This window comes from Dunckerocampus dactyliophorus, chromosome 1 (assembly GCF_027744805.1).
Source record: "Dunckerocampus dactyliophorus isolate RoL2022-P2 chromosome 1, RoL_Ddac_1.1, whole genome shotgun sequence".
NCBI classification, from domain to species: Eukaryota; Metazoa; Chordata; class Actinopteri; order Syngnathiformes; family Syngnathidae; genus Dunckerocampus; species Dunckerocampus dactyliophorus.
Window position 1 is genome coordinate 10,606,354 of NC_072819.1, and position 27,512 is coordinate 10,633,865.

The window sequence follows — 27,512 nt, forward strand, 5'->3', positions numbered from 1 at the left end:
CATTGTTATACTACACACCCGAGGGCTTTTGGGGTCAAAATATAAAGGATTTGAAATATTTAAAATAGGGACAGTACATATTGATGAACGTATCCACGATACTGTATGTAAATATGTAAGATTCTAGCCTAAGGTTAATTTCCATCTGTTGTCCAGGGACAGATTGATGTTTAACACAATAAGAGTTAAACACTTTAAACATAGCAAAACATAATAACACACTTAAAACATGTTAAAGCCACTTAAAACAATATACTTGTTGGATTGTACAAATAACTGCTGCATTGCACATGACCCTCCCAACATGAGAGCCATTGCAGTTTTTGGTCACGTATTCTGTGCTTTTGATTTTATTTTGCTCAGATAATTACTATGTATAGAAGATAGGAATCATTTTATTTATTTTATATTGTTCTGTGTGTTGGCATTTTTTTCTAAAATATTTGTCCTGTGTTTTATTCTGATTATAATCACTATAAACAAAAAAAGTCAGAAAATCATTCAATGATCTTGAAAAATGTAAACGTAAACAGAATCGGCAATACTGACCGTATAGTTACTCCCAAACGTGGAGTATCGCCCACCCTTACTAATTGGAAAATACAAGCTATGTGGACCCAACCAACTCTATTTTAGAGGGATGAGCGCCCTGTGATTGATCAATCCATCTTCTCTATTACAATGCCAAAATGTACAAGACAATTTGGGCCCAAATAAGTGAAAATTAAATTGAATTCTACCGATTACCCAGTTGACGTAGTCGAGTTACCGGCGTGTTACAAGCGGTGTAGCAGTGCCCCCGTGTGGTGATGTTCCGCACGCCTCCAATCAGAGTGTAACATCATCAGAAGAAGGAGCAGCTTCTCCTCCGCCATGGAGAGCTGGTAGACGAACTGCGGCCAGGCGGCTCTTTCTCCCCTTGTTACTTTGGTGCCTCTCGAGTTCGGTACCATGAAGTCCTGGCGGCTGTGGTCGGCTGTGTGCCTCCTCCTCACCTCCTCCTGCCCTCTCAACGCGGCCGCCAGACACGGTAAGATCAGCTTCTATGTGGCGGTGCTTCCCGGTGACGGTGTTATTCATTGCAGCTCGTACCAATTACACAGCACATCAAATGGCACACTTTTGGAACTCTTTCTTTAATCCTCGAGTGTGTCGCTTTTTGACGCAAAAAGTAGATTTCTGCTGTAATAATTTTATTATGCACAAAATAAGATGGAATAAAAAAACAAACACAGAAGCGGTGAGCTTTGCGCAATAAGCACAGTAAAATGAGACATGATACTGCTTTGAAGAAAATCTGAAATACTTGATGAAAAATGAGGAAAACAACACGAGCTTCTTCATAGACTTTTCATGCAAAATACGTATCAGAATGGTGCAAGTACACAGCGCGTCTTCTATACTTTCCTCGAAAGCAGGCGTCATTTTTCAAATTAAACTCATGACACACGTATTATTAGTTTTAACTAGAGATGCTCAATACAGTATTGGCTTTTTACCGATATCCGGTATGCCGATGTTGCCCGGCACTTCATTACCTACACCAATATAGGCAGCAGCTCTACCCTCAAACTAATGTCAGGTCACATCACACATTATGCTTCAGCAGCAGTGGCGTTTCTTGCTATAGGCCACATGGGCAATTGCCCAGGGCGGCATTTTCCAGGGGGCCCCGCGGGGGTGGAAAAAAAATTCTATTTACTAATGCTCAGCGCTCATCATATCCTCACCAAATCTGCGCATATGCGTGGCAGATGGGCGCCCTCTACAGGCGTGATACTCGCGCCCCCAAACATGATCAAACGTCGATCACGTCATGTGGATCAAACCAAAGACGAAGCGAGGGGGCGGGTGCCGCTGGGCCTCAGCCTCAGATTAATTATGAGGTAAAAAAATGTAAATTACGACAGTATTTGCTAAAAAATTAAACATATTTAATTGTTAATATTATATTATATGAAATATATAACAGACCAATAGTCTCAAACATGTTATTTCACAACGAAAATATGAAATAAAAATGAATTGTGACTCGATATGAGTTGGTTTAGCCTTGACTGCTAGTTGGGACGGTGGGAGATAATGATAAAGGCGCCATTAATTTGTGTCAACAAAACATGGAAAAGACAAACTCAAAGCCATCAGGTGCACAATTTAGAAAGAAGAGGGAAGAAGGGGAGGAGAAAAGGGCCAAAGATAAAGGTAGCTATAGCATCACTTTATTTACACCACATTATCAAAACAGATGAAATAAGCTAACGTTACTTGGCGGCTATAGACTAACTGCTGTTCATTTGTTTTCTTGACTTTGAGAGTTTTGATTGTGTAAATGTGGATTTAAGTCAAATGCAGTTTAAGGTGAGCTTGAGCTTGTGATATAAGCACCTTTCTGTAGTTGGATAAAGTTGAAGTGTGTTGAGGTGGGGAGAAGGGGGGCTGATGGGGTTGTGCACTGCAAAAAATAATTGTCCTTTCTATTTTTGTTGTTTTTATTTATTAATACATTTTATAGGCTTTTGTGGCAATGTATAACTTAAAATATATATAAGACATAAATTAAAAAAAAAGGTATTTGTAAATAAAAATTAGTAGTGAGTAGTGGGGGGTGCACCACAGCTTCAGTCCGCCCAGGGCGTCATTCAAGCCAGAACCGCCACTGTTCTGCAGGATGGGTGTGAATTATTAAAATTTGCTGATCTGGTAAACTTTCAAACAGCTATAATTATGGATAAAGCAAAGAATAACCCTCTACCCAAAAAAGTAAAACAGTAAGTATGATCTTTAGGGAAAACTTAAACCTAAAACACAAGGACAACACTAAAAACCTTCAGCATTTCTGTACAGTATGTGGACTCAAGTTGTGGAGCGGATTGAGTAAGCACCTCAAACAATGCACTAAAATGAGTGATTTCAGGAAACAGTACAAGCAGTTGATGTTTGCAAATTACAGAGAAGAAGAGACCTGAACCACTGTGTGTATACACAATACTGTCTAACCAGTACTACACTAACTATGAACTCTTCATTCTGGTGAGTACATGGTCTCTACTCCCTCATTATGAAGTTATGATTTTGTCAACTATTTTATCTGTTATTATCAATTTATTACTATCATTAAGTCTATAGTTTCCTTACAGTAAGTATAAACCTTGACTATTATTGCACTATATTGTTATACTGCCGTAACACTTCCCAAGGCATTTACAAAAGGCAAAAGTACATTTGGAAAACAGGAGGAGAACAAATGTATTGCAACTGACGTGAAACGGATGATGGGTAGGATTAAATAAGCTTTGCTTCTTCCTACTCCTTTTTGGACATGCGAAACTGTGAATTGTGCTGTGTGATGTGCTCCAGTCTAACTTGTGTGCATGTTCAAGATGAGTTAAACCATTACCAAATATTAGTAAAAAGAAAAGAAAATGCCTAGTTAAGCCAATTTTACACATGTTTTTTGCCTAAATTAAGCATTTTCAAGCATGAAAATGGCTAAATGAACTAACATACAAATGTAAGGCATTCAGAAGAGGCATTCAAAGATGCTGTGAAGGATATGTAGTATTCTACACTGGTCACTAGGTGTCAGTAATGTTACTGTAATGTTTGGTGAACCACATAAGCACCAGACTTCATCGCTGGAGCACCAGGCATTTATTACAGGTTTGAATGATCTCACAACAGGCACAATAATCCCTAATAAAAAGTCCCAATAAAAACAGGGGCTAACCAACGCCAAGCTGAAATTCAACTCTGAAATTGAATCAACTGTCAAAGTGATTAAGTTGATTAGGACATTCCCACAGAGCTGCGGGAAATGTGACTTTCTCTTGGAGATCAATAAAGTATCTATCTTAAATCGATCACGTACGCTTATTATGTCTGCTATATTGGACAATACGAGTGTAAAAGGTGACTATAGGGGTGTTAGTTCATGTCTAGAGGGCTCTTATAATGTTAAAAAACATATTTAGAAAGTTGTAAACAGGTTTTTATGTTATTTCATATATAAAAAAGGAATCATATTTCGCATAAATTCACCTAAAACTGTGGGGTCTGCAACCAATTAACAGCAATAAACGAGGGATGTACAGTGTACACAGTATGCTTATTTCATTTGCGACACAGTGAGTAACTTCCCACTGCCATCGTGCGCTTGAAGCAAGGTTTCAGCACCACGGACAGAAACTGGCAGACTTCAACGTGGCCCCCAGGACTGTGTCTCAATTTGCGCACTTTCATATTTTTTTGAGTGTATATGTGCATTCATGCTCATTGGCCAAAATGCCCAAACTGTCTGCGTAGCGGAAGAGGAGGGACTTGTTGACAAATATTGCATTGTTTCCAATAATTAATTGATTAATTTAACTGAATATACAAACAGATAAAGGGACTTTGAATACAATATATGCAACAAATTCATGGATGACCAATTTACATTACTCTCATCAACATAAAGTAATACAATCCACATAAATACAGGACCAGCTATGGATAAAATAAATAGTGAATACAGGGCTTGTCTAAATGAAATCCAAATGATTTAAGACTGTAATGTAATGGCTTTCTTATCTTTTTAAGTTTAAAATGATTTGATTAATAGTTTGCTATCATTAGTACAATGACTTACTTTGAAGAATCTACTCTTATGAATCAAAAAATGTTCACAAGAAAAGAACAATCATCATTACTTAGTTGCTGTCTTTAGTAATGCCTTATTTCATTTCTTCTTATTATTATTTTTTTGTACAGTATTACAGTATCGTAATAAAACACAAAGAAGAAAACAGCCAAAGCACTAGCAACCTTTCTATCTTGATAACAGGACCACTACACTGCCTTGTTATTACTGACGCTTTCAGTTATGCATACTGTAGTATTAAAGAGTTTTGTGATTTCCGACCGTCTGTGAATGTGACGTGTGTTGTTGTGTGCCGAGAGGACAGCTGAGTTTGCTGATGTTGTTTTGGCATGGTTCGGCCGACAGTAGCCTGCTTTGTTTTGGCAATAAAGAGACTGTTGATCGACCACCTCCTCGTCATCCTTATAACGTCCGAGTAGACGTTCAGTCAAGCTATTAAGACAAGTGCTGCCTATATTGCGCATTCTTTCATCATCCTCGGTCTTGTTTTTAGGGGCCAAAATTAAGTTTTTCATGAATTTTCGGGAGTGTGTTGCGAAAAGGTGTACCGCAAGGACCACTCGTACAGCTTTGGTTCACAACATAAATGCCATATGTAACATTCCAAGAATAAATGTTAAACGTTTTCTACAAGGTTGCGTCTTATGCTTGAGAAAATTCATTAGTAGGGTCGTTTTTGGTTGTAATGGATTTGGAACAGCAACAACACAAAATTGATGCCCTCAGTACACAGTGTTCACTGTATACTTATTGAAGTATACTGACGGAAATACTGGCTTAGAGGTGCGACCCTGGAAATATCAGAAGAAGAGGTTACTTTAAGATTGTGTTATTGTTACGTGGTCTACTTGCCAATGAGGTGTGGTTTCATGGCGCTCATATATACAGTCTACTGGATGTTGAGGTTTGAAATGGCAGTAAACAGCCTCAGGCCTCAAATGGCGAAAGATCTTTTGTGGTGGAAGTGTTAGGCTGAGCAGTCCATTAGAGGAGGAGTCCATATTGTGTGTCCATGAGAAACAATGATGCTCACACTGTGATGCAGCCACACTAAAGTCCAAGGGTCAGCTGATCCACAAAGGGTTGTAACCTTGCCGCCTCGGCTGTCGCTCGGCAACAGTACCATCCTGCCTTGCTCGTTTGACTGATCAATGTAAAGATTTTATCAAGCAGAGGCTACTGGAGAGGAAATCCCTTGAGTTTACAGCAATTTTGACAGCGACAGACTGAAATCTTCTCGACGTGACGAGAGAGGAGGAGGTGTACGCATGCGGGTGGAGGGGAGATTATTCATCTTGGGGAAGCTTTCCCATCTCGTGCTTGAACACCACTTTGCCGTTGAGCCATTCCTGCAGTCGTGATGTCAGTGTGACGTTCTTGCAACACGACACGTGGTGAGAATCAGGATTACACTTGAATCAACTGAAAAGGCGGAAGAAAATGAGACATTTCATTCTTTGTCAGGGAGTGAAGAAGCAATCACACATAACCCACCTCGGTGAAGTCAAACGGGTGTAAATGAAGCGAAAAACAGCTGCACATCTGCTGCTGTTTGCCACCTGGCAGGATTAGGAAAGGTCAACTGAAACACACGCTTTCACTGACATGAGCATAGTACGTATCATAATACAGTGGCTATGTCTTAAACCGTATACTTCTGTCAATACACTTTAATATACAGTATATACAGTGGATCCCCGCACATTTGCGATTCACAGATTTTGGACAAAAAATATTTTTTTCTGCAGAAAATCTCATTCATTTTCATTTAAGTCGGTAATAATTTATAAATATGTGACAATAAGGGTAAAATGTACAGAAAATTTACAATGTGCCATTGTGATTTTTTTTTTTTTACATATTTATATCTTTAAGCGGATAATGTTTTTTCATCAAGCGTTGAGATTTCTCACTTTTTCGGCAGGCCTTGAATGCATCACAGTTGCTCTGAGACGCAAAAGTCAAACTTTCATAGAACTTCTCTCATGTGATGATGTGATTCCATCTGTTCATGGATTATCTTACATTATATGACATTACATTGGTTAGTGGTGAGTACTAGGGGTCCCACAAGACGTGGCGAGATTTATTGTTGACAAAAAAACTGCCTCGCGATGATAAATAAATAAATGAATCTCACGATAAATGAAAAGGAACTTAATAATTTTATTGGCCTCCATATAGGGCCATGTGTCTGTTTTTCTTGCCTTTGAACAGGCAGGAAGAGAGTTCACTCTGTGCATCGGTTCAGCACCTACTTGTAGATGCTTGACAGAGCAACAGCATTCCAAACAATGTAGAACAGAGTGAGACCTCTTGTCAGTCATACAGTCGCTTTTTCTCTGTACATATAGTAACGTCAGAGGAGTTAGGAGGGAAAAAGATGATTGCAAAGGCAAATGCTACAGCCTGCGTGTGGGAATGTTAATAATGAGCAAGCTGAGCCCATCAAGACGAACGAGCTAGTATGCCGAAAAGGCAACAAAACAAATTTGTCCACAAATTTGCCCACCTCAAACATATCCACCTGGTTTTTCTATCTGGGAAAAAAACTACACATCGAGATGCAGTCTTTATCCCGACCGTCAACACTCACTGAGATGTTTGGTCGGCAAAGTAAATGCAAACAGAACAGCAAAATGGTGTGCATTCACAGAATGTCATCGCAAAAGAAATCCTGCTCTTTAACAGTTGAAAAGCCAGCATTTCAAGAAATGCTGCCAATGTTTGACAGACATTGAAAATTGTGTCACCTCTAGGCATGGTCGTGACCCCAGGATGCAGAGACAGGAGCATAGCGCAGGTGGAAAAGGTACCAAAGACGTATTTATACGTTTTTATAAATCCGAACGCCTGATCCTAAAGACGTATTTGTGTGTCTTTTACATTTTTTTGTGCAACAGTGATGATGATGGTGATGATGCAACTGCACATTAACAGATGCCACTGTCACTGCTGTTTTAAGCTATAAAAATGGCCACAAGGTGGCAGAAGTGCATTTAATAAGAGCTCGGCATGGATCACTTGCATGTATTAAAACGCTCCACAGGAGGAGGGGAGTGTAGCGTGCAGAAGGTTACGCATTGTAGGGAAATTGTAACGCATGCCCATGCACACACACACGTGCACGTGCGCGCACAGACACAGATTAGTTCCACAACAGTTCATGATGTTATATTTGTAAATAAATTATTTTGAAGTAAAACAACCCTTTTTTGTGTTATGTTGTGGTATAGCTGTTTTGATATTTGAGCTGTCACAAAAGCACAAAAATTGTGTCAAAGTGAAAGTTACACTTGAAATGTATCTTTTCACAAAAAGCTGTTTTTCTCTCTTTTACTGTTGGGAACTGATATTTTCCTGAGACTTACCTACTGTATGGTCCACTGCTGATTGCTAAAGAATGGAACACGGTGGAAACAAACTTTTTTTCTAATGAAATACGAGAGTCTAATCTTTCTTTTGGCAGGTTGTTTATATAGGTAGGGTGTTTATATAGGTAGGGTGTTTATATTATCCATGTTCATATAGTCATAGAACAAAATATTCTGTGTGCCTTGAAAGATCAGGCAGCCTCAATACTGAAAGAGTCTTTTTTTTTCTTCACAGGTTGCTTGTTCGAGAAGAAACTTTGTCCCAGAGATCTTCTGTGCATCGACGGTGAGTTTGCACAACAGCTTCTACAACTTGCTGCTCATTTTAACCGATAATGTCCTCAAAGCTGCAATGTGACTTTTGTCCATATTGAGCTTCAAGCTTTGTTCTAACATGAAGGGACATCGTTGCCAGAGATGCGTGCAAATTAGAGTGAACCTAAGGTGTTCATGGCTGCATTTTTCTGCTGCCACTAGATTCAGGGATGCAAGCGAGTGTAACGATCCAGACAAAATATATTGGTCGGCCAATATTGGCATAAAAATTACGTATCCAGCATACTGGGATCGTTTTTTCTGCCGATATTGACATCGGTGCACGAGTCAGACCACATCAAACTGCGGCATACTGTACTCCACAGAGCAGCAAGTTTGCTAGCTCAGTATGTCCGCGGTCTGGAATTATTCCCAAAATCTGCCTTCAGATTGTGAATATGCCATTTTCAATGACTGTAAAGTGTTGGTTATGTGAAGGGGGAGTAAGGCGTCTTTATTTGATACTTTTAATCTAAAATCACACCTCAGGAGGAATCAGTCTTGACTCACACGCAGTGGAGCAAAATAATCACAAGCGACCAGTGGTACTGAAATAAAAATACCCAGCCATACCCATTTTATAATGACAATGATTGTATTAGTCCAGTTTTTCACACTTTGTTCTTATATGGATGATTGTGCCACATAGAAATGTGCAGCTTTCCAAATGGTATTGTTGCTGTTGATAGTGCTTAATAGTTTGTTGAGACAACATTTTAAAAATAAATACGATTAATAAATAAATACGAAAAGCGAATCATAGAAAGACTAGGGCGTACAAAAAGCGGGTTTTGACTGTATATACTGTAAATACAACAATACAAGACAATTGATCAATATCATTTAAATAACACATAGGTGTCCAAACTTTTTCCACTGAGTGCTATACACTGAAAATCAAAGGATGCAGAGGGCCACTTTGATATTTTTATGTATTTTTTAATTTTGTAAAAAGGTGAAAATAAATTTTATATATATTTAAAGACAAAGCTTTGTTTCATTATTAGTTATTAGTATCAACATTTCAGCTTCTTCTTATTACATTTTGCCTTTTTGCTCTATTTTTTGCATTTTTGCTGAGTTTTTTGGCTTCATTTTATTTCTATAATGTCATGTAATGTAAATGTAATGTAATTTTAATGTAATAAAAACAAGCTGCAGGCCATGAATGCCCACCAAGCCGCACTTTGGACAGCCCTGAAAGAATACAATTATTGTCTTATTTTATGACATACAATTCTTTGAGCAAGATAAATAGCGCAAAATAACTAAACATAACGAAGTGCGCGGATTGCGACACAGTCTTGTGCTTTATGGTTATTTACTAGGATAAGATAGTTAAGATAAGATACTGTAGCTAAGATAGACAGCTTTTTACTGTGGCTATTTCACAGTTATGCTCACATTTTTAACGCTGCAGAATAATACGGAATGCTGTGTCAATGAGCGTACACAAGGGTAGATGGGGGGAAAAAAAAGTGGGCGGAAGTGCAATGTAAATGTCTCCTCCGTCAGCTGCTGCCAGCCAGTTGCAGCCCATGGAAGCTGTTACTATGACGACAGTGACATCAACTGCCCGACAACTGTGTCTCCCCGGTGTGTGTGTGTCTGATCTGAGATAGCGGCGATGACTCATCAACACACACACAGAATAACATCAGCTCTGCTTCAGGTTGCAACTGCAGTAAATGTTGATGTTATTACACTCAAAGTATCATGAAGGTGCAGATGAAGAATTTTAACCCATAAGAACACATGGAATGTCCAATAATACATCTTTGTGCTTCACTTTAAGTCCCTAAGAGACATACTGACTATAGTGACTATAAAAGCAAACTCCACCCGCTAAATGTACTGCAAAAAACATCAGTTAGGATAATGCATAATGCTGCGTATATAGAACATACAAATCCTCTATTTCTAAAATCACCATTTTTAACATTTGCTGTTTTAGTATATTTCCATTATACTATTTTATACTTATTATTTATTGTGATTGTCATATGAAGACAAGAACTTAGCCTACTGTTGACTTACGATTTTCCCATGTATTTTAAACCAGCAAGAGTGGAATAGAGGAATACAAGAAGTGAACAAATGTATTGCAGTTGATGTAAAACAGATGGGGGGTAGAATTAAATACGCTTTGATTCTTCCTACTCATTTTGGACATTTGGAACTGTGAATCGTAATATGTGATGTATTCCAATGTAACTTGTTTGTCTGTTCAAATAAATGAAACTATAATCATACTGGATATGAAACATTTAGGAGTGGTTGTCATATGACATATGCCCATGAAAATGTATGCTTTTGGCAGACAGCTCGCTCCTCCCCCTCCAAACCCTCCTGCGAGCTTGATGTTGGCATTCTCCTCCAATTTTGGATCAGTATTTGAAATAAGAGTGACTGTTGGATTTTTTACATTAAGGCCCTGTCACACCTTGACGATTTCGCCAGCGTACGCCAACGTATGAAAAATTTGGCCAATACGCTGGCATACGTCGAATAAGTTATGGGTAAGTTTTGTATAAGTTAAGAGCACGCTGAAGCACGCCGGCATACGCGGTAGTATGTCCAAGTCGTCCAAAAATTTTGTGCATGCACAAAACTTTTCAACGTATGTCAACGTATGATTCATACGTCCCGCATACACGGGCAATAAGTTATGCGATCGTTGACGCCCGTTCACACACGTTATTTGTAAGTTACACACAAGTCGTAATACGTCAAGATAATATCAAGCGTACCTTCGCCTTCTTGTCCACTCTCCGGTAGTCAGTCTTCTTGATGTCCCAGAGGATGGTGTTCTCATGAAGGAAATCACACATAAGCTCCTCTTGGACATTGAGACAAAACTGTGTCTTCTTGGCAAGGGTTGGCTGAGAGGAGATGGAGGCCACTGGGGAAGCAGCTTCCGATACCATTGACGATGCCTGAGAGGCGTTAGAACCTGCGTCATCTCCATCAGAGTGAGAGTGGGAGGGTGTGGGTGGTGATGGATCCTTCTTACGTCCACGTCCTCGCCCTCGTCCTCCGTCACTACCCTGATACTTCTTGGCAGCGGTCTTCGAAATTTTCTTCGGCATGATGGTGATGTTGATACTCCGATGTCTAGTGAGATTATGATTTGAGTCATCAAGTGGCAGCCTTTTTATAGGCTACGGCACGTGATCGTCAGCCATACGCTACCGTACGGTTTGCATAAGGTAGACTGGCGTTGGGCATAAGTTGTGAACGCCGGCAACACGCTACGCATTCGTTGGTATAAGTTGTCTATAAGTTATAGAAACGTTCTATATAAGTTACTAATACGTCATGTATACGTCAAACTCGTTATGAATACGCTATGTATACGCCCAAAATTGAAAAAAACGTCGACAGTTCAACGTATGTCATCAAAATGATCACGTCGGGCATGCGCTGGCTAAATCGTCAAGGTGTGACAGGGCCTTTAGATTCAGCTCCATAGGCTTCCCCTTTTCTCTTTAATATGCCTCACACACACCTTTACTATGAATTTTCAAGAATAAAATGTATAGGTATACCACTAATGAATGACAATATAAGACGATCGATGTTCCGATGGAATCAGCATCATAGTACTGTATGTAAGTTATATAGTGTTCCCTCATTTTTCGCAGGGGATAGGTTCCGCGACGTAGCCAGCTTAATTTTTTTTTACAATTATTATGTTTTAAGGCTTTCAAATCCCTCACCATACACTTTAAACACTTTTCTCAGACAGCCATTAACATTTTCTCACATTTCACTCTTGTTTAGGCGCGCTAAAAAATGTTGAAAGCTTTGTTTGAATTTAAAATCAACCAAGGAGGTTGGACACAAGAAATTATTAAGTAACTCATGCTTATTTCACTCCTCTGACCGTGCCTCTTTGTCCTGGCGCCATTCCGCTGTACTGTAGCGTTTTTGTATCCTTGTTAAAACATATTGCTCCTGACGTCGTATTTTCCTCCTCCTCCATCTCCTCTGTAATGGCGCCCGACAGCCGCAACTTCTACCCTGCTTCAGCATGTCGAGACGTCCAACTTTTTGTGCAATGGTCAGCATCCTCCTCTGCCTTTCGGGTGCGACCTCAGGTGCCTTTCACGGTGCAGAAAGTTTCGTCGACATTGTAGGTATTGTCGGGGATAAAACTTACATACAGCACTTCAGTCACACTGCTAGCGATTGAACATTTATGCAAATTAGCCCTTTAGCTGCCCTCGAGCTGCCCTCCAGCATTTCAAAACCCATTGGTGATAGTGGATTTTTTGACACCCTCTAAAGAAATACACACTGTAATCCTTGCAATTCTACCAGCGTTACTCGTTAGTTCCGCGGTCCAAGCAGTCCAAACTGTAGTAAGAAGCTGTAGTAATTCTACTCTTGATCAAACATACTTAAGATTTGTCAGATCAAAACACAATCGCTGTATAAGGCTTCAAAATGTGATATTAGCATCCACTTCACTGGTCCAATTCACTACTTCCCAAAGCTGCACTCTAAGCATCATGGGAACTGTAGTTCATTTTTAGCAATAATTTAGCTGCATTACTATGTTCAAAGTGTGAGAACAAAGTAGCGGCTTATACACCAGAAATTACCATAGTACTTAGTGATGATTTACGTCTCAAATTTATCAAATTGCTGGCACTCACAACTTTCTTTGGCCCCATGGTGGGTTTAATTATCAGTCGCAGTGACAGTGAGTCAGCAACTAATAGGTTGCTTTGTTTGGGCGCTCAATTTCATGGAATGATACAGTACGGATATATGTGCCCTGCGATAGGCTGGCGACTAGTCCAGGGTTGTACCCCGCATCACGCCCGAAGTCAGCTGGGATGGGCTCCAGCATACCCCCGCAACCCTAATTAGGATAAGCGGCATAGAAAATGAATGGATGGATGGATGCAGTACGGGACAAACAGGCTAGTTTATATGAAATATTATACGGAAATTGAGGCAAATGTTTTTGTCGAAAACAGAACAGTAGAAAAACTGGTGCTTTCTAGAACCGAGGGTTGAGTGTATTTTGAATGAATGTGTGTTCTTTGTTCAATTTAAAGGAGACGTTAACATTTTGATGTCACAGTCATGCCATCACATTAGTGAGTGTCATTCTTCGTTTGGTTTGGTATTAGTTTATTTGAACATGAAGGTTGCAATGGAATACATGCCATGAATCATTCTTTCACAGTTCCACATGTCCAAAAGGAGTAGGAAGAATCAAAGCTTATTTAATCCTACCCCCCATCTATTCCACATCTATTACAACACTTGTTGTTCACTTCCTGCGTTCCATGTCATGTTTTCTATGATAATCAGGATAATACATAATAGATGACAGTAAGACCAAAAAAAAAAAAAAAAGTATATATAAATAAATATGAAAAAAGAAACAGATTTTTTTTTCCTTAAAAAACCCCACCTTGGAACCACCTTGGCTGTTTTCATTTTGCTTGGAAATATTCCAGTCTGAAAAGATAAGTTACTAATATATGTTAACGGGTCTGTGATCTCATTGATGGCCCTCTTAATTGTTTCCATTTCAAGTCCATGACAATCAGTTGATGTTTTTGCCTTAAAATGTTTAACAATGTCAGTATTCTCCTTTTTGGATACAACGGTGAGAAACATAGAATTCAGATTCCTATCAATGATATCTTTCCATTCATCAATTGTGTCTTGTTTTGGGATTTCTTCTTCCAGTTTTGGTCCAATATTTACAAAATAATCGTTGAACATTTCAACTACCTCCTTCATGTCATCCCTGTTAGTGTTTCCAACCATGAAATAGTGAGGGTAGTCTGCTTTCTTAATGTTGTTCTTTATAATACTATTTAAGATGCCCCAAGTTGTTCTCATGTTATTTTTGTTCTTATCAAGTACCTGGCTATAATATTCCCTCTTACACACTCTCAAGATAGTTGTCAGCTTATTTTTGTAAGTCTTATACTTTTGTTCTGCTTTTGTAGTTTGTTGAATGATGAATGTCCTGTATAATGTGTTCTTCTTCTTACAGGCGTTTTTTAGTCCTTTTGTCATCCATGGCTGGTTGTTTTTCTTTGCTTCTTGGACTTCTCTTGCCAGGGACAGTTCTTATCGTAGAGCTCCATATAAGTACCTAGAAAGTTGTCATATGCTTCCTCCACATCTGTTGCACTGTAGACCCTCTCCCAACTTTGTTCTTCGAGATCTTTCCTGAGGACACAGATGCTGTCTTCTGTACGCAGTCTTTGAAAAGTCTTTTTTTCCTCCACCTGTCTTTAATTATAATGTTCATTGTAAATTGTGAACACTGGAAGATGATTACTGATGTCACTAATTCGCAGGCCACTGATGGTTTTGTTATCAAAGTCATTGGTGAATACATTATCGATAAGGGTGGCACAGTGGTCTGTTATTCTGCTTGGTCTCATGATTTTAGGATATAAACTCAAGCTGTATATTGTGTCTGTGAAGTCGTCTATTTCCTTGCACTTGTGTGGGTTCAAAAGGTCAATATTGAAGTCTCCACATATAAAAATAGTTTTTTGACCTATGTCTGTAAACGTTGTCTTAATCCAGTCCTCAAAGATTGCAATCTTTGACTTTGGAGTTCTACACACAGCTTATTAACACATTTTTGCTTTTTTCTTTGTTGGTATTGATCCAAGTTTCAGAGATTGCTATTAGTTTGAAAGGTTCTTTGAATTGATTCAAATATTGTTTAATATTAGTAAAGTTTGCATACATGCAAATGATGGGTAACTTGTCGTCGTTGATGAAGCTGCTGTTGTATTGCTCTTCCGTATAATAACAGCAGTCATTTGTAATATGAGAGAAAAAATTCGAGTCCGGATCAATGTCTTTTTTCATATCCAATTGTTTGTGATCTGTAAAACAAAAAGTGTCCAATTGTAGATCTTGTAGCATGTTAGAGCTGTACTCTTCCATGTGGGGAGACCTCAATATCTTTCTCGGTCCATGATGTCTTTGACAACAAGAACTCTGGCCTCTGGTACTCCATTTGCTTTGATGAAGATTTTGCAGTTTGCACTCCATGTTCCTTGGATCCTTCCTTGCTTCCTTGCTGCATTACTTTCCTGTAATTCTTTATTCTCCACTCTCAGACTTTGCACTGCTTTCCTTAATGACCCCAATGACCCCATATCGCTTTGCAATGACTTATTCTCTGCTCTCTGATTTTGAATTTCCTTCTTTAGGGACCCTATTTCTTTTTGCGTCTCACCATTGACCCCTCTCAGACCTTGAACTTCCTTCCTTAGGGACCCTATCTCTTTTTGCATCTCACCGTTGACTCCTCTCAGACCTTGAACTTCCTCTCTCATACCTTGAATTTCTCTTTGCGTGTAGTTGGAATTCTCCATGAGACCTTGAATTTGTCTTTGCGTGGAGTTTGAACTCTCCACAAGTTGCTGCAGCTGCCTTCCAAAGTCCCCCAGGACTTTCGCTACGGTAGCCTCACACAACTCCATTAAGCCTCTTTTTTCCTTTTTCGCGTGGTCATTAATCATCTGTACGGCTCTTGCTGTTGCTGAATCTATATTTCCACTCAGTTGTTTCATCTGCTTAACTGTGTCTTTGTTGTCAGGTCTCGGCGGCGGTTGAGGTACACGGGTAGCTCCTCCGGTTGTCTCATAGTCAGTTCTAGATCATCATCTTCCACATACTTGACTGAATCTGGAGTACTTTGTCTGAACTGCTAGAACCACCGCTTAATCCGCTTCTTCTCCCTCGAGCCTTTGACAATGTTAGTGTTGCTTAGCAACGCCGTCAGTTAGCCGTTAGCTTGTGGTGTAATGCCTTCGGTGATTACTTTTACTTATAACAGCGAGTTTGTCTCTCACCCGTATCTCCCAGAAAAAAAGCTCCACAAGATAACACCAGATGTTTTGAAATCTGGCTTCGTGTGCAGCTGTCAAACCGCAGCTAGCGTGATAGCTTGCCTTTAACGGCTGTCGGCTCCAGCTAACTGTCTGTTTTGGTGAGTTTAATCCACTCGCTGGTCCGAATTGAGGCTGAAGTCTCAGCACACACTTGCAGAGTTGTAATCACAAGTTGTGATCAAGAACTATAGTCACCAAAAGTCACAAAAAGTTTAAAACTCCGGTAATGGTAGACAGAGCTTTTCCGTGAGCGTCCTTTCCATACAACAGGAAGTGACGCCTTTTTAAATGTGACATAAACAAAGGTGTATATACAGTATTTGCTTCATGTCGCCTCTCATCATCTCTCCCTGTGCAGATGGTTTATTCGGACAGTGCCGCGCTCGTCACCAGGAACCCATACTGTACCTGGTGTCCCTACCTACTTTGCATAAGCTGCAGGAGGTCCTCAAAGACCTGATGGTGCAAGGTGAGTCTCAACATCGTGTTTCCCTCGATTAAAAAAAAAAAGTGGATATCCCCTTTGACAACTGTGTGGGCTGAGTAGGTATGACCTGGAAGGATGATGTCACCCAGGCGACAATTGGGCGAGAGTTGAGTCACATTCCCACCGTTGGCTCCTCGCAGCTTCATGAGCGCAAACAGTAAGAGAAGTCCAACCAGCATGCAGTACCTGATGGTGAAGATTTTTAAATCCATGTGTCTTTCCAGGTGGAGAAGTCAGAGAGCTGAGGAGTCACGTGACCCGGAAATGCTACAGCAGTACATTCAATACCTCACCTTTGACCCCTCTCAGTCATCCATACAGCCCCTGCTGGACCCGTACATCTACCACCAGGTAAGGGAATATAAGTGACATCAGGTTGTAAAGCCTAAGCTGTTGTGTCACATTTGTGTTGTTGCAGCAGAAGTTTGGCTATGAGGACGAGAATGAGCGATCCCTCAACTCCTTGGAAAATAATCCAATCTCTCCATTCCTCCGCGTCCCTCCACGCACCAGATCCCAAGGAAAAATCCTGGACAGTGACAGGCAGCTTATCCAGCACCTGCTGTCCTACCTCATGTCTCCATCCTCTTCCTCCTTCTCCTCCTCCCGCCACAGGGGAGCGCCAGGAACATCTTCAGCGCTGGCCTCCTCATTACCGGAGCTTGACTTCCCGCTGGACTATGATGAGGACTACCTTGCGCAAGTTAAACATCTTAGCAAGGAGCAGCAGCGCAGCAAGCCGATGCTGAAGTACGATGCCATGGCAGGATTGGATGGTGAGAGGAAATAAAATAAATCATAAATAATTGCATTAATGTTATTATTGAAGCATAAATGGGCCATCAGAATGCAATAATGATTCATGTACTGATTTGCAGCACGCTCTCTACAACGTCTGGCTGCGCTGCTGGACCACTATGGACTGGATGTGAAAGATTTGTCCCCCGAGCAGACGGACAAGCTGCCGGCTGTGCTCAAACAGCTGCAGCTGGAGAGCTCCTTCAGCCATAAACCCACGAAAGGTCTGTCAGCCTTCTGGCCCTCACATACTGTATGAATCCTATCCTACCATTTCATGCCATCAAACGCCAGGGAAGTATCACGGTAGATGATGATGATGATGCTTGTCACTACAGTCAGCGTTTGAACTACAGTACGTACACCTAATCATGTGACATATCCACTTTCCAGATAACTATGGAAATACTGCTGCCACAGGGAAGAAGGTGAGTGGGACCCATGTTAACAGCATATACAGTAATCCCTCGTTTATCGTGGTTAATTACTTCCAGACCTTCACCGTGACAAGTGAATTTCCGTAAAGTAGGATTTCTTATTTATAAATCAAATGTTTTCATAGGTAGAGCATCAAAAACCTCTAAATGCAGTTTTTAACATTATTCCAGCCCTCTAGACATGAACTAACACCCCTATAGTCACTTTTAAACTCGCATTACCCAATATAGTAGATAATCAAAGGAAATAAGACTCATACTTGTGTGTGTTGCTGTAAATTTGTTCCAGAGAGCTGAGTGGGGAGTGGACAGGAAGTGATGTCGGGGGATTAGTGTTGAGTTTTATCTTTGCGTGGGTGACGGCCACAACAATAGCCCGTGTTAGGGATTATTGTGCCTGTTGTGAGATCGTTCAAACGTTCAATAAAAGACGGTTGTTCCATTCAAGTCTGGTGCTTGTGTGTCTCACCAAATATTACGGGAACATTACTGACAGCTCATTGCAATGCTTTTGAATGTGTCTTCTGAATACCTTACATATGTAAAATTAGCTAAAATATGAATATTGTTTTTACTAATAATAAGCCATCGTCAACCACTAAAGAGCATGATTTATTCATTACTTTTAATGATTCATAATGGATTTATTAATTATGGTCATCCCTCTTATCGCTGTTAATTGGTTCCAGACCCGACTGCGATAAGTGAATCTTCGTGAAATAGGATTCAATATTAATAAATGAAATATTTTTGTATTTAGAGCATAGAAAACCTGTTTATGATTTTCTAAATAGTTTTTTTTACCACTGTTTACACTTGTACTACTTTACACTTGTATTACTCAATATAGTAGACATAATAATAGAAAATAAGAAATCTTAGACATAAATAAGATTTATGTCAATTTAGCATTGACATCATACTTCCTAGTGGCTATTGTCTCATCAGTGTAACGTTGCTGACACCTAGAGACCAGTGTGTACGACTCTACTTCCGCTGTTTATGGTTAAGTAGAGACTCACGGTGGACTTCAATCGCTTCATTAGCAAGCTGAGAGCACATGTAGTGAACATTCACACAGGAGCTGCTGTCGGCCACTCTCTACTACTGGTAACCTGCTGCTAAGCACTCAGCTAACAGAGCACACAACAAGTCACAGATACTGTATTACACTTCATATCACGTCTTTTGAATGCCTTATAGTTCTACCTTTGTTCACGTAGTCATTTTTATGCTGGTACGTGCTTAATTTAGGCCATGAATACGTACAATTTGCTTAAATATGCTTCTTTTTTTATACTAATAATAGACCATATTCAACCACGAAACAGTGATCATTTATTTATTTCGTTTTGAAAAACTGCGATGTTTGAACCGCAAAGTAGCAAGGGACGACCGTAATATATATTTGACAAACAGTGATAGAATGAAGCCGTGAAAGTAGCGAGGGATTACTGTAGAGAGGAAAATAAGTATTGAACACCTCATTTTTCTTATACCGTCGACAACCCGTCTGTGTCGACCAACTCTCGGTCCTGCTCCTCCGTGCTCCTCTTATTCTTAAAAGCGCCGCTTAAGTCGACGGCGGACATACCTGTACCGCTTTTCTTGAACTAAAGGGAGCATTTCCATTAAAAATGGGTCAGTTTACGTCAACAAGTGTTGTAGTATTGTTAACTACATCCTACATCCAGACTACATCCGGGTCACTGCAAAGTGAGCTTAAAAGTGAAAGCATGGCAGTCTACCACAGCAACTAACAAAATGTTAAATTGTTAGCCACCAGAAGAAAGATTTTTTCATTGCATTCGTGACATATAACGAAATTACCGCAGTAGCTCTGTTAGATGAAAGTATAAAATACACACAAATAAACATAAGAGTCTAAACAAAAATAATGGCTAGTTTCAGTTATGTTGACGCCAGTCAGCCAGTTCAAGCGGCGTCCACATAAACGGGTTCCGCTGTAGTAAAAAAAATTCTAAATCGTATGACTGTAGTCACGTTTTGCACTGGTGGATTTTAACCAGATTGTAATTTCTTTCATTTGGAAAGTTAGCTACTCCCAATTTTTCTTTCACCTGTTCATTCTTCAGATCACAGAGGGTTCCATGGAGTACAAGACGGCTACACCAAATGGTCTGCCCACCATGAAGTCCTCCAAACCAGTGGGGGTGCCAAAGGAGACAAGCTCGGGTACATTGGGCAAACCGGAAAAGAACAAACCTAAAGAGTATGACATTGCCTTTAAGCAAAGCTTTTATCCCATTCAAACACATCAACGTCATTTGTCAATCTTCTGCCAGTGAGGTTGTAACGACAATTGCTGACAGGATCGACTCTGACTCCAGGAACGTGTCAGCTGCTGATGTGGCAGAGAAACATGGTACGTGTAGCATCACTGATGGATGTGTGCCGCCATTTTGTGTGTAGAATGATTGATTGAGTGATTTCTGCACATGCTCAGTTACAGATAAGAATGTCCTGGAGCCTAAAGCAGGCTTGAAGTTTGTGCAGAACAGCGACAGGCCGGTGAGAAGATTAAAGTAATCAACAAATAAAAACCAAGTTCCACTCTGGGGGGTGGTAATTTGCATTAAAAAGTGGGTGTTGATTGCCACAGCTCCATTATCAAATTTATTCAGTGCAATTTTTTTTGTCATCAGCCACTGAAAAGTGATGGAAAAGCGTTGCCCCTGGCTACCCCTGTCCAGCCTGGCTCTCGCTGGGTTTTTGCAACCATGGTGGCTTTTGCCTGCATTGGCGGCATCCTGCTGGCAGCCCTGAGCATCAACTGCTTGCGTAACCATGCCCACAGGCTGGCGACCAGGAAGCTGGGCCTTGGCATGGAGGCAGGCAGCTTCAGCCACCAGGAGTACCAGGTGAGGAGGCCAATAGGAATATGAAGTAAGAATGTGAGCCACGATATTGAACAGGCCTTGAAACTGGGATTTCAAAGTGAAAGGATACAACAAAATACGTGCATAACTGGCTCACCAGGACCTGTGTCGCCAGCATATGGCCTCCAAAGGTGCTTTTGGACGCCTGGAAGCTGCCGCCCTGGGCGCTGTGGGAGGGACGAGCGGCGGAGCAGCAGCTGGTGTGGGGCGAGGGGCAGGAGGAGCAGTAGGGGGCATCGACTCAAGAGTGAGCAGCGTGTCGTCCCAGTTCAGTGACGGAGCCCAGCCCAGTCCCAGCTCCCACAGCAGCACGCCATCATGGTGTGAGGAACCGGCGCAGGCCAACATGGACATCTCCACCGGTCATATGATTTTGGTCAGCCTCCTTTTACAGTCTAAACGTGCCTTTTCGTTCTCATAAAAGTTGCGTCCAGTTATCAGTTTAACCATAACGACGCACTTGTTTGAAAAATTAAAATTGTCATGGCCTATTTTTGAAAAGGCATACATGGAGGACCACTTGAGGAACAAGGATCGCCTACTGAAGGAGTGGGAAGCTTTGTGCTCATACCAGGCGGAGCCCAGCAGCGTGACCGTGGCTCAGAGTGACCCCAACGCCAAGAGGAACCGCTGTCACGACTCGCTACCTTGTAAGTGCCCACAGCAGGTTGGAACTGTCACAATGCAACATGCAACACGATGAATGTTTTCCTTTTGTTCCTCAAGACGATCATGCCAGGGTGAAGCTCAAAGCGGAGATCAACCCTTCACGCTCGGATTACATCAATGCCAGCCCCATAGTAAGGCTCACCTGGTTGACTGGTGGAGTGTGTAATTACAGGACCAGTTTGTCTTGCAGAAACCGTTACATCAACGGTGTCCAAAATGCGGCCTGGGGGTTATTTCCGGCCCGCAGAACATTTTTTATTGGTCCTCGGCATATTTTAAACATCCATCCATCCATTTTCTATGCCGCTTCTCCTCATTAGGGTCGCGGGGGTATGCTGGAGCCTATCCCAGCTGATTGCGGGGTACACGCTGGACTGGTCACCAGCCAATCGCAGGGCACATATAGACAAACAATCATTCACACTCACATCTATGGACAATTTAGAGTCGGCAATTAACCAATTAACTAGATCACCGTGCGGCCTTATCCTAAACATAAAATTAATGATTATATATTGCAATACAGTAGATACGTGCCAGGATAGCAAAAATAATAAGCACACCCATTAAAAAAACAACTAAATTGTCTGTTTTTAACACTCTTAACCAGTGGTACTTGTTATAGATGACAGAGTGTATTATTATTCATTGTTAGTACTTTTTTTACCCTCCATTTTTGCTGTTTTTGGGGGCGTTTTTTTGTTTAACTGAATTTCTATGATGTGCCGAGGACCAATAAAAAACAAGCTGCCGGCCACAAATGGCCCCGGGGCCGTACTTTGGACACCCCTGCTTTAAACCCTGCAATATGCCTCTCACAGTTACTACATGCATTTTAAAATCAATTTTACACATTTACACAATCACAAAGTACTTATAACATTGGCAATTGCACAACATCACATGTCCTCTGGAAATGCTGGAAAGGTTTGACACGTAAGACAGCGCCCTCTGCTGGATTGATCGCTGCAGCAATCTTTTTACTCCCCTGCAGATATTGACATCAAACCACTTTCTATTGGAGATGCTTGATATCCGATATCGTCCAGCACTTCATTACTGATACAGATTACCGATATCGCAGCTCTTCCCTCAAACTAATATGGTGTTATGAACACATTATGCCTCTTCTATTGGATGAATTTCACAAATAAACACTGTTTATGCAAAACGAGACAACTTCTGTAATATATACCACAACTTATAGAAAAAGGGAGGTTTAATATGAGATCTGAAGTTTCGAAGGAACACACCTTACTCTCCCTTCACATCACCAGGGCTTTATGTCATGTTTCACGTTGTTTCCCGGTTTGTGCTCTTTCCTGTCTGGTGCGATGTGTAGCTGCTTTGCGATCGCTGGACATGCAGCGGTACATGTTTCTCTTTGCTGTTTGCTGTTTGTGCATTACGCACAAACAGCAAAACGTAACACTTCACAGTCGTTGCATATCTACAATCCAAAGGCAAAACTTCAGTCCTTCAGTTTTCAGCGGAAAAAATTTGGACACCTCCGGTTTACATGTATCATCATTGCAGTTGGTTTCTATGAACACTTTGTAGTCAGCCCATCCTCTCTTTCACTCCTAGATTGAACACGACCCTCGCATGCCGGCTTACATCGCCACCCAGGGCCCCCTGTCACACACCATCTCTGACTTCTGGCAGGTCAGTGGCAGACACTTCACTTTAAACAGGGGTTTCAAACTCAGCTTACGTGGGGTCCATTAGAGGTAGAGTTTGGGTGAGTCTGGGCCGTATCAAGTATTCCACAAAAAAAGGTTTTAAGTATTATATAATGCAAATATAAAAATATATTACAGTATATTGTAGTGTTGCTGGGAGTGCTTCCGGCTTCCCAGCATGCCTTGCGGCACTTGTTTTATAAAAAGCGTTTAGAGTTAACATAGTAGTAGTTATCCTATGTGTGTTTACTTACCTTTTTACTTTTCTGTCATTTTTGTGTTTGCACTGTGATTGTAGTTAGTATTCTGTCTAGTTCATTTCACTGTGTAACAAGCTCACTGCAAGTTCAGTATTGGCCAATTAAGCAAGCTGAAGTATCTTAAGTAGGGGACCACAAAATATGGCCTGGACATGATGGGATGTTGTACAGATGGTGTGGGAGAGCGGCTGCGCGGTGATCGTCATGATGACAGCTCTGGTGGAGGAAGGAGAAAAACAATGCGACCGCTACTGGCCTGATGAGGGTTCCTCTCTGTACCATATCTACGAGGTGAGCTCCACAGCTGCATCTTGCGCCTCACATCACACTGTCTGACCGTTTTGTCGCTGTCTCTATTTGCAGGTGAACCTGGTGTCCGAGCACATCTGGTGCAAGGACTTCCTGGTGAGAAGCTTCTACCTGAAGAATGTTCAGACGCAAGAGACCAGGACTCTCACTCAGTTCCACTTCCTTAGCTGGCCGGCTCATAGCATCCCCACCTCCACGCGCCCTCTACTGGACTTCCGCAGGTACAACTCCAGTGAGAGCAAGTGTGGAATGAAAAGATATTTATGCAGAAGCCTCCTAATTTGATGAAGACAACATAGAGCTCTCCTTTGCATCACCCTTCCTAGCAGTGGTTTCATGTTGAACATGTCTGTCTGTGTCATTCTTGTGGTTTTGCAGCTAGTAGTCTGGGTCCAGTTGCATAGTCACAAAAATGATCATGGACTGATGTGGCTGCAGCAAGAAGCCCATCACTGGAAATGTCTGTGCTGTGCCCTCCAGATGTGGCATGGATGATATTTTCCCACTTGTTTCTCCTCAGGAAGGTGAATAAATGCTACCGAGGACGCTCGTGCCCCATCATCGTCCACTGCAGGTATGCCATGACAAGTTCAGGACCAACCATCACAGTACATGAAAGTAACAACAAACTGTGACTTTTTCTTCTTTGCTTGTTGTCTTCATAGTAACGGAACAGGTCGGACTGGGACTTACATCCTGATTGACATGGTTCTGAATCGTATGGCCAAAGGTAAGCTTTAGCATTTAAAGTCATCATCCATAAAGTCACGGTGGGTGTTTTCTGCTGCTCTGCAGGTGTGAAGGAGATTGACATTGCTGCGACGCTGGAGCACGTTCGTGACCAGAGGCCTGGGATGGTTCGCACTAAGGTAGGGGTGTCACGAGATCTAGCAAGATTAAAACGTGACAAGATTTCTTGTTTGGAGAAAAGCTGTCTCACGAGAACAAGGCAGCCAGAAGCCAATCAGACTGTGAACTTTGGCATCGCTACTATGAATGATAATACAGTAATATGGAAGTAGCAGTGTGAGAGGCAGGATTGGAACCGCACCTTACTGTAAGTGCTTTACACTCTCATTAAACCTTGCAATCCAACCTACCTGGTGTCAGTGAGTGACGTGTGGCTGTTTTTTCCTTCGGAGCTTAACAGCTGCAGCGTCGTGTTAATGTCGAAGCAGAAGCTGTAGTAATTCTACATTTGATCAAAGTTACTCAAGATTTGTCAGCTCAGGATGTTCGGACTTGTCTGCACCCTTAATCGCCATTACCATTAATCACCATCAACATTAATAATGGCACTGTGGCGACCATCACTCTGCTTCATTACACACCTCATACATAGGTGACCTGTGTTTACTAAACTCGCTAAATATAGCGACAGTAGGGGTGCGCATTAAAAGTGAAAGGCAGGAAGTGTTTCTTGTGTCATGTATTTATTCCATAATTAAATACAAGCAGTCAACAAAGGTGAAGTATCCGCCGCACAGGTGAGTGGGAGTGGAACGCTGCCTCCATACCACCGTACAATGCAATGTGGCTCTGAAAGCAGCATAAACCCCTCCACAATGCCACAGGACCAAGAAGGCAGAGCTTGGGCTCCATCACCTGGCAGCACCTTGCCTTCCTGGTGAACGCATGGGTGCCCAAAGTGTGACGCAGGGGCAGTCTGTGCAAGTCTGTGCAACGTGGATCATTGCAGAAATAAAATATACAAAAACCCAGCAAAAGTGGAAAAATGGAGCAAAAAGGCGTAATATAAGTAGATGAATTGGTTAATTGCTTCGGGTGATAAGTGAATTTCCGCAAAGTAAGATTCAATATTTATAAAGTGAATATTTTTGTAGTGAGAGCATCGCAAACCTGTTTATGACTTTCGAAATATGATTTTTTAAACATTATTAGAGCCCCGTAGACATGAAATAACATCCCTATAGTCACCTTTGCAGTCCTGTTATTCTTTGTTTACACCATCTTGCTCAACTGCAATGCACAGGCTACAGGATTATTGTAGGGACACAAAGACAGCCACCGCTTGCATCGCAAGCTACTATAAACGTAAGAAAGTGTTTCAAATGGAGTGGGGAAGAAAGAAAAGGTACACGAAGAAACGAAAACCTTACCACTTCCATACGGAATGGGAGAACTGCAGGAGAACTATATCGTGTCAGACATGCCATGGCTGACTAACATGCAGTGTGAAAGTAATCTAACCTAATGTCATGTAACATTACTGACGCCTAGTGGCCAGAATGCTACAGATAACTTGTTTTTCAATATTTTTCGACTAAAAATAGTCCATAGTCAACCACAAAACAGAAGTCATTTATTAATTAATTTTTGAAAAACCGAGATGGAACGAGGGAGCGATGTTGAAATGTGGTGTAGCGAAGGACGAGTGTAATATTTATTTTAATTATAAATATCAGCTGGCATTGTTCAACTACAACCTGGAACTATTAATGCTGACACCTCTATTGAAAAGCCAGTATTTCAAGAAAAGACAGTACAAATTGCCTGTGAGAACATACATGTAAACATACATGTGAAAAATGCCAATTGCACAGCTTTACAGAGCGAAAGGTGACATATTAAAGGAACTATTGCATTATTATGATATATTATTATTATATACTATAACCATGATTTATTTGGTATCAAAAATGTTGACAATATAGTTTAGTGAATTTGTGGGACAATAAACATTTCAAAATGCACCTGCATTGTTTTGTGACAGGCCGGTTAAATAAAAAGGTTTGTCTAGTCATATTTTTTCATTGTACTTTTCTTCAAATTCATGTTAAACTCTCGTCTCGTTTTCGTGGATCCAGTCTCATGCATTGTCTCGTCTCGTGAGTCGGGTGTCTCGTGACACACCTACACTAAGGTGAACGTTGACATTCTGTTTTCAGGACCAGTTTGAGTTCGCGCTGACTGCTGTTGCTGAGGAGGTCAACGCCATTCTTAAAGCTCAGCCTCAGTGAAGCGGTACCAGCCTTCTGTCTGACGACCTCCGGACTGCCTTTTGCCTTGAAACTTAACAGTGATGTCACAGCAATGTCTTTAAAACATTTGGAAAGGATGTGCACAGGCGTCTATCACATGATTATCTGTCTGTGAGATCATATGTGTTGTAATTTAAACTGCATTTACACTTTAATATGCTGTGTTACTTGCTTCCCTAATTTTTTCCCCACCGTCTGGTAGCATGTAAATGAACCACAAGTAAAAATTCAGGTTTCACTCATACCTGTGCAAATCCAGTCTAAAGATCCTGTGGTGGTTTTCTTGTGGGAACCTCGAGCAGAATGCCTTTCAGCTTGTGCTTGTGTGGTTTGTTGTTAATTGTGCTGCTTAATACATTATGTTTATGTCTCAGGAAGTGTGTGTGTATGACTCAGAAGCTTGGAAAAAGGCCTCTACTTCATTCTATATGGTAAAGTATAAGCTAAGGCAGAGTTGATATTGGTGTTGATATCCTGCTGGCAGTAAACTTTCCTTACATGACAAACCTCTGCAGAAAATCAAAATGTCCTCTCTGTGCCATTAAGACGTTTTTGTCACTGGTATTGTCGTGTGTCTCACGCAACTTAAAAAATGAACAAAAAAAATAATCAAAGAAATACTATTCAATGAAAAAGAATAATTTTGTAACTGTGAAATTATAAATAAATATTTTCGTGTTTCAGTACTGCAATCAATTTGTTTGACTTTGTCTGTGTAATCACGTCATAGCAAATCCAACAATAGCAA

At 41.0% G+C, this 27,512-nt stretch overlaps 1 protein-coding gene across 7 annotated transcripts; it reads left to right on the plus strand.

The window, feature by feature from the left end:
- Positions 1 to 813: 813 nt before the first annotated feature.
- Positions 814 to 27,448, plus strand: ptprnb (protein tyrosine phosphatase receptor type Nb). 7 transcript variants are annotated; one of them, XM_054795378.1, is made up of 24 exons: positions 2,105 to 2,202; positions 2,951 to 3,030; positions 7,399 to 7,451; positions 8,249 to 8,299; positions 16,579 to 16,689; positions 16,768 to 16,864; positions 16,932 to 17,058; positions 17,126 to 17,483; positions 17,586 to 17,729; positions 17,899 to 17,933; positions 20,039 to 20,175; positions 20,249 to 20,328; positions 20,410 to 20,474; positions 20,609 to 20,824; positions 20,943 to 21,218; positions 21,345 to 21,492; positions 21,569 to 21,642; positions 23,099 to 23,176; positions 23,625 to 23,744; positions 23,817 to 23,983; positions 24,283 to 24,336; positions 24,428 to 24,492; positions 24,558 to 24,631; positions 26,672 to 27,448. In XM_054795378.1, exons 2-24 carry the CDS (start codon positions 3,014 to 3,016, stop codon positions 26,741 to 26,743), a joined length of 2,619 nt encoding a protein of 872 aa, XP_054651353.1. In that variant the 5' UTR covers positions 2,105 to 2,202; positions 2,951 to 3,013; the 3' UTR covers positions 26,744 to 27,448. The 7 variants fall into 7 exon arrangements, with proteins under 7 accessions (XP_054651355.1, XP_054651356.1, XP_054651354.1 ...); XM_054795381.1 differs by lacking the exons at positions 2,105 to 2,202; positions 2,951 to 3,030 and adding an exon at positions 1,845 to 1,886; XM_054795383.1 differs by lacking the exon at positions 7,399 to 7,451 and having other exon boundaries at positions 2,116 to 2,202.
- The last annotated feature ends 64 nt before the right edge of the window (positions 27,449 to 27,512 follow it).